Source organism: Thunnus thynnus, chromosome 12, assembly GCF_963924715.1.
Source record: "Thunnus thynnus chromosome 12, fThuThy2.1, whole genome shotgun sequence".
In the NCBI taxonomy this organism is placed as follows: domain Eukaryota; kingdom Metazoa; phylum Chordata; class Actinopteri; order Scombriformes; family Scombridae; genus Thunnus; species Thunnus thynnus.
In genome coordinates this window covers 10,989,794-11,000,889 of record NC_089528.1, presented here as the reverse complement: position 1 = coordinate 11,000,889, position 11,096 = coordinate 10,989,794, and the positions used below count along the sequence as shown (strand labels likewise).

Below are 11,096 nucleotides of genomic sequence, written 5' to 3'. Positions count from 1 at the left end.
ATTACAAAAAGTATTCCCTGCAGCATTGTAATTTATTGTCTTGCTACTCACCTTTCATGCTGTCAGATTACTTCTCGTTGGTCTTATTTCCTTAATAAGATGGTTTTGTACAACTTACGTTTAAACGATAAGGTTATGTAGCTAAATACCGCAGCATTTTACTCTCTGTATACACTCTGTCAATAAAATTAGTTTAAGTAAACTAAAGAATATTATTTTTGTCACTTTTATGAGGAGCCATGGCACCCTCTATTGGCCAGTTCCCATTAATGCTGGGTCAAAGGTTAAATAAATGAATGAAAGAGCACCTAAACAAGGACTATAACCTAACCTGTACAGTTATACTCCAGAAATTATTTATTTGAGACATCAAAAAGGTTGTTGTTGTGGGTGTAAAGGTGTGTTAGGCTATGTTCTTCTGTTGCATTCAAATGTCCCAGTAGGCCACAACAGTATGAGAGTGTGTCAGCATGCACAGTATCGGGACCCTGACACCAAAGCAGCTAAATACAATTCAGTCATCATTTATTTTATTATTTACACCTGCACTTTTCCTACTGTGACATGTCAAAATGCCTTGTTTGATACAAGGAAGGCACACGGTATCTTACTGTGTCTCTCCTGTGATTTTGTCATGCCAACCATGTACTGGATATGTACTGAAATTTGGGGGCCATGTTTTTTTTGTTGTTTTTTTTCTTACCAACAGGTGTACTTGTATAAAGCTTTTGGAAATATACACTTGCTCTCCCTTCTTTACGTTATTCCTCTCTTTTTCCCTAATGACTTGCATGGTTTTCATCTGGTTTGATTTTCAAAGCTTTACTGGTCAGTTGGTCAGTTTTCGTCCAACAACCAACAACCACCAAACTTCATATGCTACCTCAGGCAATGCCAGCAAACACTCATTGAAAGGTGCCTGACCCCCACTTGAGTTTTTGTCTGGAGGACCAGGAGGACTTTGTTTGGGCTGGAGGTACTACTGGTGGCTTCATATCAGTGCGTCATTTTTGAAGTTGTAGGACTGGAGGTACTTTTTGGGGGCCCCAAACTAAAATCTCACCTACAGAGCACTAACATAGTCAAGGCCAGCCCTGATTTAAATGCTTACATTGGGCTTGAATAATTAGGGTTACCCATAATGATACTCTTTCTGAAGGCCTCGGATATCTTACTGCGCCCCTGCACAATGCTATGACATTTTTGGCTTTGTTAATATCATCCATGCACTGTCATGGTCTTAATTATAATGTTTTCTTTTTTTTATTGAGAAGGATTCATTTCCCATCATTAAGGCATAGAAAACATAATAACAATAATCACCTAAATATACAAGGCACATTAGATAAGAAAGATAAATTATATAAAATAATAATATAATAGCATAAATAATCATAGAGACATACATTTAAAAAACAACTTAATAATAACAAGTCTGCACTCTTCCATAGTTGGTCCATAGCAGTGGTTCTCAAACTTTTTCACGTCGAGGACCCCTAAACTGACACAAATTAGACCATGGGCCCCCATTTGATAAGATCCTGTCCCAGGGCCCCCCATCTGATAAGATATCTGCTTTTAGATATTTTATCACAGAAAGTGTATGAAAGCCATGACCAAAATAGTCACACATTCTGTAATTGTGTTACTAATGGATGGTATTATGGTGAAAATTCTCCTTTTTGCTAGAGACCACCTGGAACCCCCTCAAAGACCTGGACCTCACTTTGAGAACCACTGCCCTAGAGGTCATCAAATATTAGCAGTTTTTCATAAACCCTGAGGAGAGACTTTGGATATTTTCTTTTCATTAGTTAAGGTCCCTTTTAAAAATAGAAAAAAGGGGTTTAATTTTCCAACATTTAGACGCGTGGATGAGACATTTCTCCAGCAGTATCAGGTTGTTTTTGTTTTTGAAGCATCTTGTACTATGTTCTACCTGTGTGTAGGTGACCAGTAGGCTGCCTCATTGGGAACAGTGGGGCCCTGCTGCTCTCTCGCCCAGTGCATTGTGGTCTGTGCGCTAAAGGAAGCTGCTGCACCGGAATCTGAAGAATTTGAGGTGTCCGCCAAGTCTGCTGTTCACCGTCAGCTTCCCTCTTTCTGTACCTTTGTCTACACTATACTCTCTGCAGGCAGACTGTAAGGTAACAATATTCATTTATGCTACTCATCACTTATTCACGTCTCAGTTGTGTCGGTCCTGTGTGTGTCGCGGTATCGGAGTGAAACCGACGGCGCTAACATGAGCTACTGAAGTTAACATCCTGCTCGGCTAGTTATCAGTTAAAGCTATGCTAAGCCAGGCTCCTAACAGCACTGCTAACTCGGTGAATCGCTTTGAATGTGTCTAGTTTTGATAATTTTACCCCTTTTCGACATTAGCTCGTCAAATAAAGTTTGAGGTTTTCATGGCTGATGTCAGCTTTAGCCCGTTTCACACCCACTTGACTCTTAACCGTTAACAGATAAAAAGCCGTTGCTAATTAACAAGCTAATTTCCACAACAGTGTCCATTTATGTGATAAAATAACTTATAGTCATTGTAGTTGGCGTTACTTATATCTATGATTAATCTAGGTGAGTTAGGCTTCTTAAACTGGATGAAATTAGCTTCCAAGTTGTCTAACCAGCCGGAAGAATAAACCATGTAGAGACACATATTCAGTAGGGCTGGGCAATGTATTAATGTTATACCGATAATGTGATGCAATACCCGATATCGTCTTACAGCTTGGATATTTTAATATCGTGATATGGTAAAAGTGTCTTTTCCTGGTTTTATAGGCTGCAGTATTGTTGCCATATCGACGTATTTGGTCAAAAATATTGTGATATTTCATTTTGCCCATATCAGTCTTTTTCATCCTGACACCCTGAAAGCTGTGGGCGTGTTTCCGTCAACTTGTTTCAGTTCAGTTTGAGTGTTCGGTTAAACTAAAAAACCTAAATTGCAACAACCGTCTGTCATGTAGTAAACAAATATAATACCAGCTGCAGAGACTTTGGGATTACTAGCGTTAGAATAGCTTAATCATAGCTTTATCCTCAGATAATAGTGTAGTGTTGTGGGACGCAGTTGTAATGCAGCTTGCAGGAAAAGGAGATAGTTTTTTTTTCTTTTTTGGTGGTGAGACACAGTGCTCTCACATTCAGTGCGCAAACCAGACTTCCTGTCTCTCACACAGCCAGGCCTGTAAGTATGCAGTTAGTTACATGTATTACCTCCATTACAGAAAAGGCCCAAATTGTGGCAAAATTAAGTTTCTGTGCTAGTTGTTTTTGTGAGTATCTCAGTGCATAATCCAGTCTGTCTTTCCTTTCAGGTATAATAAGGAAAATGTCTCAGGCCGACAAAATGAAGGTGAGTTTTAAGAAAAAAAAATAGATATTCCATCTGAACTGATAAGAGTGTGCAGTAATATCAAATTCCTACTTCTGCTTAATGGCTTGTATGTGTGATAAGCCCTTATTGTTATTATTATAAATAATAAGTCTGTTTTCTCCTTAAGTAGTTCAGGATATTTTCAAACACTCCCAGTTATTTCAGTGAAATGTTTTGTGCGTTTCTCACATTATTTTCTGCATGACTCACTGATGTGGCTTCATGCAGACTGAAAGGCCCAAAGGCAGAGCAATATCACACCGCTTATCAATCATGACCTTTGTTGAAAAGACCAGGAAGGGAGGGTATATAAATCTGACATGACTGTGCGGCCAAAACAAAAACTAAATAAGGAACATGTATGGGGTTTTTTTGCCTGTGCCAAGTCTTGTCATTGTTAAATGTTGCCCTTTTGGCCTTCTGCTGGTGGGTCTCAATAGTTCTAAAGTTTATCCTCAACTCTAAGCAAAGGGCCGTAAACACTGGAATGATGGGTGGAAGGTCTTCTGCAAATAGATTGTAGTGAGGTCACTGTTTTCCTCCTAAACACTCCAGATTTTGTGAACAGATGTCTCCTTAGTTATTTCTACTCCAGCAGTAATAATGGGCTGTCATGTTATTGGTATAATTACAGCCAAAACCATGTTCAACTTCAGACAGATTTAGATTGACGTTGCAACAAAAATTAACTTCAGCTTAAGTAATAACTACGTGCAAAGGGACCCTCTTTCATCTTAATGTTCAATGTCACAAGTTTTTTTCTCAAGATAATGACTTTCTTTGTACTTTGTTTTCTACAGCAGGGCCAGTTCACCAACCCTGAGACTCCAGGGTACGTTGGATTTGCCAACCTGCCGAATCAGGTTCATCGCAAGTCAGTAAAAAAAGGTTTTGAGTTCACCCTCATGGTGGTAGGTGAGTGTGTTATTTCTGTTTTTCAGACCTTCTCTCATTTTGTCCTTCTCTTCGTTTGTGTCGTTGTGTGACTCTGGTTGTGTTTGGAAAATGATCTCAGCGATAGCAAGGTTCAAATTAGAGATTAAATGATGGATATGTGAAGAATGCATTTTGGCTCATGAGTTTTATTTATTTATGGTGAGATCTTGGCCATTAGCCTGAACAAGTTGTTGCCTTTCCACATAATAGTTTTACAGCTCTTTGACATCTGTAGCTCCTTTGCTTTGTATGTTGAGCTCTAGTTGTTTGTCTTTGATCCTGCCCTCAGTAATTCATAGGTGCAGTGTGCATGAAGGCTAGTCAATAGAAAATGGCAGATGTCACATCAGTGTAGTTGTTCAGCTGGAGTCAGCGGCAGTGTAAACTCTTGATGTGAGCACTGTGACTGTGTGAACCTCCCTCCATGTTGGAGAGGGGGGGAGGGTAGACGCCCTCCTGAACACTGCTCATCCTTTTGCTTTAAAATAAACCAGAGAGGAATGTAGGCTGTGGGCCTGGAGGGATTGATTCACACAGTGGCCGAGGCCTGCTGGTCCCCCCACTGCAAGAATACTCATTGAGTGCTTATTTAACCTTCTGCGTGACCTGAGTTCTTAAATAAATCAGTGTTTTCCTGTACATGTAGATTAGCTGGAGTTCTCCCTCATAGTTACAAGTAGTATACAATAAAAAACACAGTTTCTCCTCATTATCTATCTTTTTACCCAAGAACACTCCTCTAATGCTCACACATACACCTGAACCTGTAGTGTATATACTCTATATTTTCCATATAAGACACTTAGGCAAATTGCCAGTTTAGGACATAGTAAAGACATGTGTAAATCTTTTGCCACGGCTCTGGTGGGAACCACAGTAGCAGCATTCCTGGGTAAAGCTCACAAGCGGTTGTTTATGTCTCTGCATCTGTAACATGACCATGACACTGAAGAAATGTTTTCTTACATTTCTGAACATAAAATATCTTAAATTATGTTCACTGCTGATGTTTAAGCTAAACTGCTGCTGTAGTTTTATGGTTTTCCCTGACAAAATTTAGCATAGTGAGACTGAAACAATGTTCAGTGGATCTGCTACATCATGGGTTGAACGCGATGCTTTTTAGTCTGGTGCAAGGCTAGGCTATTTGCTTTTATTTAAAACTTAATCACTCTCTTAATCTGTGGATGTTTTATTGTCTTTGTCAGTTGAAATTAAATCAATATTGAGTCATTTTCTAGTTTTGATGTTGACCCTTCACACCGATTAGACTGATGATTGTTTCATTTTCCTCTTGTTGCCAAAAGGTGAATCTGGACTTGGAAAATCCACCCTGATCAACAGCCTGTTCCTCACTGACCTCTACCCTGAGAGAGTCATCCCTGGAGCAGCAGGTAATACACACACACACACATGCACAAACCCAAGCCGTGTTTTTTTTTTGGAACATAGAAATAGAGTCATTTAGTGAAATTCATAGGCTGACTATGTCCCTTTATCTCTCCTAACAGAAAAGATAGAAAGGACGGTTCAGATCGAGGCGTCAACAGTAGAAATTGAAGAGCGAGGAGTGAAGCTCCGTCTCACTGTGGTGGACACACCCGGATATGGAGATGCCATCAACAGCCAGGATTGGTATGAAATCCCTTAGAGAGTGTATTTTTAGATTTGAATTACTCAGTGTCAGTCCTGTGATCTGAACAGTTAAAAATAAATATTTGTTGGAATGTTTTAAATGATAAGGATGCTTGAGGGGAATTTATTTTTCATCCGGGCTTTTGATTTTGGTATTTAGTGGGTGTGATATCAGCATGGATGAGCGTTGTACAGTATGTTTAAATTTGTCGTATAACTTTTCTCGCACAGTTTCAGCACCATTATCAGCTACATTGATGACCAGTTCGAGCGCTACCTCCACGACGAGAGCGGTCTAAATCGTAGACACATTGTCGACAATAGAGTTCACTGCTGTTTCTATTTCATCTCTCCGCTCGGCCATGGGTGAGTCCTGTTTTAGATACTGTCACACAGTTCAGTTGATAAAAGCTGCAACGAACTAATACTGTAAATCTCTTTCCACTCGTTGCTTTTCATAAATACTGAATTGAATCCTTTTCTGTGCCTGTCTGTTTCCTGTCCTTCCCAGCCTGAAACCCCTGGATGTCCAGTTTATGAAGGCCATCCACAACAAGGTCAACGTGGTTCCTGTCATAGCCAAGGCGGACACACTCACCCTCAGAGAGAGGGAGAGGCTCAAGCGCAGGGTGAGGACAACAGTCACCCATTGTTCAGGATCTTTTCCAGTTCCTGAGAGAAACAGCAGCTATCATGTGCTCATGATCACTACTTTAGCCACCCAGTGTGTCAATATACTGGAGGTACTGTTTGAATGCAGTATTCAAACAGGACTTAATGGTTAAATATTTAAAACCAAATATGTAGATTAAGTGTCAAGGGGGTCATGTCAAAAAGGATCTTGATGAACAGAAATGTTGTCTGCCTTAAAGTTTTTGAAGTCCTGACTAAACAGGAAATAAAAAGACATTTAAGTACATAATAGGTAGATAATAACCTTTGTTTTGTCACTGTTTTATTGTAAGATTCTGGATGAGATTGATGAACATGGCATCAAGATCTACCACCTTCCTGATGCTGAGTCGGATGAGGATGAGGACTTCAAAGAGCAGACCAGGATCCTCAAGGTAAACCCTCTAAAGCTTTTCATCCGTGAATGACTTGTTTATGAATTCCTTCCTACCACTGAAATGGGGATTTGTCAATAATAAAAGACATTAACATTGCATCCTCTAATCAAATTTGCTCTAAGTATAATTATTCATGTAGGTGGTTGAACCATAACGACAAACATATGAACTACTTCTCTCCAGGCTAGCATCCCATTCGCAGTGGTAGGATCCAACCAGCAGATTGAGGCCAAGGGGAAGAAGGTGAGGGGCCGCCTGTACCCCTGGGGAGTGGTGGAGGTGGAGAATCCCGAACACAACGACTTCCTCAAGCTGCGGACCATGCTGATGTGAGTGGTGGAAGAGTTAGAGGAGGCTGAAACCTTCTGCTTTCTGTATTCTTTTAAATCTTTGACATTTTTGTGATAAGAGTAAGTAGTCATTGAGAGTTAATGACCTGCCAGATTGTGTGTATACTCCTGAACAGGAGGAGTTAGCATCTGTAGTTTTGACATTTTCTGAGCAAGAATGTTTACTGATTGATGACTTTTCCACAACTCCCCTGCAGAACCCACATGCAGGATCTACAGGAAGTGACCCAGGACCTGCACTACGAGAACTTCCGCTCTGAGCGCCTCAAGCGGGGTGGCAGGTTGTCCTCCCATGGTTACGTTCTGCCTCTGTCTCCTGCGTACGTACCTGTCTGTCTGCTTGCTTTTCTGCACCTCCCCCACCTCAAACAGCAAACCTCTGATTCTAATAGAATCATATTTAATGTTATATACAACGAGCATTAGAAATACACTGAAACACCACGTCGTCATGCACACAACAGACACATAAACTGAACCATTACAGCTTTAATATAAGCGAGCTAGAACAACCAGAGCTTTGTAAGCTGAGGACATTATTTATATAAACTGATAATAATTACTAGAATGGGACCATTATTTTCCTCCTATTGTTGAACTAGTATCAGTTCTGTAGCTCTAACTCATCATTTTGCATGTAAACTACACCAGTTAGGTCGTGGTAGCGAGGTAGAACTGGATTTAATGCTGTAGTGGGTTGTGGTTTTACATGGTTAGTTGGTAGCTAAATGGCATGTGTAGTTAAACAGGATTACTGTGTGTGTCATTTAACATAGTGTGGTCATATCATCATTAAACCCTCAATGTAGACCAAAAAAAAAAAAAGCTTCTTTTAGACTCTCCTCTAAATCCGACCCAGGAAAAGGGACTGGTTTTACTGTCTTCACATATCCCCGCCATCTGTCCAATGATGGCTGTCTGATCTTGATTTGTCCACCTCCATGAGTGGACTGTTGGAGGTACTGTTGTTTTTGTTTTTTTCATTTGGGGGGAGGTACCGCTGTTCCCCTGACTTTCACACTTTGCTGCTTCTCTCTTGAATCTTACTGCTTGTAGTTATTTGTTGTAGACGCCCACTTTTCTGTCATCAGCTGTCGTGTCTTCCTTCAGAGAAAAAACTCTACTAACCCACTGACCCCCTTTTTTTTCTACTTTCTCAATGTGGCTTTTGTCATGTTTGCCTAATGTTACTTAAAATGGTACAACATGCACTCTTAGCATACAAACACACATTTCACACTCCTGTCTGCTGACTCTGTCACAGTAAGTTTTGCAAATCAGCGCACAAAGTGATTTTACATTCTTCTCTGATCGTGCATTTGGTTAAATAGTCACACATTCTGCAGAAATATAACAGTTTGATTTTGTAGCTTAAAGCATCAAAGTAATTGTACATTTCCAATAGTAGCCGAAAAGGGCCGGAGCCGGAGGAAATGGACAAGGATATGATCCTGCAGGAGAAGGAGGCTGAGGTGGGTCATTTCAGACGCAACACTACTGTTTTACAGGGATCATCCCACTCAGTTGTCCAGGTCTCTCACTCATACACGGTCTATGGAAAAGCCTGTATAAGAACTGTTTCTCCTCCCAGTTTTTTTTTACTCATAATACAGTATGTGTTAAACTGCTAAGTGATTCAGTTTCATGATTTCTGCTCAAGTAGTCCAAGTAAAAGTAGCTGTTAGGCTATAAATCTGGATGAATACCACCAATCTTCTCTCCAAATATCCTCTAAATAAATGTTTTAGTGCAGTTGTCTCCATTATTTACATGATGTTTTTCGTGTCGTACAGCTAAGACGAATGCAAGAGATGATTGCCAAGATGCAGGCCCAGATGCAGAAGCATGGAGACGGAGAGGGAGACGCCCCCCATGCGTGAAGAGCCTACAGTAAGAGAAAGACACATGGATACATACTACTGGTCCTCTTTGATGTCTTGCTTGATTTCACTTTTTTCTTTTCTTTTCTGCCGCAGGTATTTGAGCCACTGCTTGAGTTTGACCAGAGAGAGATGAATGATAGCAGCAAAGGATGTTTAAGCTATCTGGTTGTTGACTCATACTGCTAGCCACTATCTTCATTCAGTCCCAAATGGGATCTGGAGTCATTTTTTTTATACATACAGTCAAGTATATTCAAACAGTGTTATGTTCATATATATATATACACACGGTTCTCTTTCTTACACTTTTTATTTTTATTTCATTTTAAACTTTTGCCAGTTACTCAAATGAAGTAATGTGACCCATCGATTTAAATGGTGGCAAATATTTTTAATACAAAACCATTGGGATTTACTGTTACTTTTCCAATTTTTTTTTAAATCCTTTTTTTTTTAGCTATTGACAAAACCAAATTATTGTTGCTTCTATTCACTGCTTTTAGCCCAGAACTGCTCTGAAAGCACATGCTAACCTTTGCTCTGTGAAAGAGCTTCACTGGGAGAGTCAGCTATAACGAAAAGTAGCAGAAATGGCTGAAAACCTTCTTTCAGCCATTGTTATTACGCCATTGTCTCAGCGTTCTTTTGTCAAGAGAAAACGACATTTCAGGTTTCCCTCTGGTTCCCACACGAGCTTACCGTTAAACATGGCCAATCCTGCTCAGTGTTAAATCGTGTTATTCCACTCATATGCATGCAGCTCTAGACTCTGTCTGGAAACATTTAAGGTGAATTTCTTGAGTGTTGTGTTGGGATCTTTGTCCAAATCTTATCCATTAGTGCATCTCTCAGATCAGTGTTGCCAAGTACAACGGCATTCAAGACTCCTTTTGAGTTTGATATTAAATAAACTGTGACCCTTGACCTCTTAAAGTCTTCCTGTAGACCTGACAAATGAAGGACAGTCAAGTGAAGTGTGTTTGACTGCGACACACTTCAGTTTGGTGCTTTCATCAACTTGACGTATTTAACTCCATGTCTCCTCTATACTGTAAAGTGAAGTCACGTGCCACCGAGCATCGTTAATCGTTTTTTGTTTCATTGATACTCATTCGATGCAAGATCATTTTTAAGAGGCATAAACTTTTACCGGTCCCAACTGCTGAGCGCTTTGTGGTTACCACGACCACAGAGGTTAAAGGTGACCTGATGAGGTCAGTGTAGCCAAACGTTTTCCCTCACCAGCCAAGATGTGAGTTCTTGACATTCCTCTTTGTGCTGTTTTTATCCAATATTAAAGTACCAAATATTGTTCTTGATGCGTATATTGTAATAAAAGTTTTATTCAACTTTAGTAACCTCTTCTGTGATCCGAGCCTTTTTACACTTTATTCCCTTAATTTTTCTTCTATTTAGATATAGTTTCAGTAAGTATGAATCTGCCTGCATATCACTAATTATCAACTAAACAGTGTCTATTCTAGCTTAATCACTATCCTGTAATACATTGTTGTGTAGTTACACCCTGCTGTTAATGAATTGGCTGTATACAGGAGCCTGAAGCTGCTCTACACACACATCAGCTGATGCTTTCTCCTCCCACTGTGTGTGTTTCATTTCAGGGAGATAATTGCCTCTGAGAGACAAAACCACCATGAACCTGCCCTGACTGTAACAGGGCATCTGTAATTACAGCACACTGTATGCAGAGGTTAATTACCCAAAACCCCAAGCTTACATACTTATCCAACAGCAAGAGAAATACATGATAGTTAACAATCTACAAAAGAAATTAACATAATTATCCATTACACATGTTGAACTTACACAAATGCCA

The 11,096-nt window shown here is 39.9% G+C and overlaps 1 protein-coding gene across 5 annotated transcripts; it reads left to right on the top strand.

Moving 5' to 3' along the window:
- Positions 1-1,991: 1,991 nt before the first annotated feature.
- On the top strand, positions 1,992-10,613 carry septin2 (septin 2). Of its 5 annotated transcripts, none has more exons than XM_067605395.1 (13): positions 1,992-2,147; positions 3,327-3,364; positions 4,186-4,300; positions 5,629-5,715; positions 5,833-5,956; positions 6,188-6,322; positions 6,468-6,585; positions 6,922-7,023; positions 7,210-7,355; positions 7,574-7,696; positions 8,782-8,848; positions 9,170-9,266; positions 9,353-10,613. In XM_067605395.1, exons 2-12 carry the CDS (start codon positions 3,341-3,343, stop codon positions 9,254-9,256), a joined length of 1,128 nt encoding a protein of 375 aa, XP_067461496.1. In that variant the 5' UTR covers positions 1,992-2,147; positions 3,327-3,340; the 3' UTR covers positions 9,257-9,266; positions 9,353-10,613. The 5 variants fall into 5 exon arrangements, with proteins under 5 accessions (XP_067461496.1, XP_067461492.1, XP_067461493.1 ...); XM_067605391.1 differs by lacking the exon at positions 1,992-2,147 and adding an exon at positions 2,929-3,196; XM_067605392.1 differs by lacking the exon at positions 1,992-2,147 and adding an exon at positions 2,930-3,196 and having other exon boundaries at positions 8,785-8,848.
- Positions 10,614-11,096: the final 483 nt, after the last annotated feature.

Bases quoted from the DNA above. Each gene is read 5' to 3' on its own strand.
- septin2 (XM_067605391.1), top strand. From the start codon at position 3,085: ATGCAGCTTGCAGGAAAAGGAGATAGTTTTTTTTTCTTTTTTGGTGGT. The intron at 4,301-5,628 runs GTGAGTGTGTTA...TGTTGCCAAAAG, and splicing joins GTTCACCCTCATGGTGGTAG to GTGAATCTGGACTTGGAAAA. The intron at 8,849-9,169 runs GTGGGTCATTTC...CGTGTCGTACAG, and splicing joins TGCAGGAGAAGGAGGCTGAG to CTAAGACGAATGCAAGAGAT.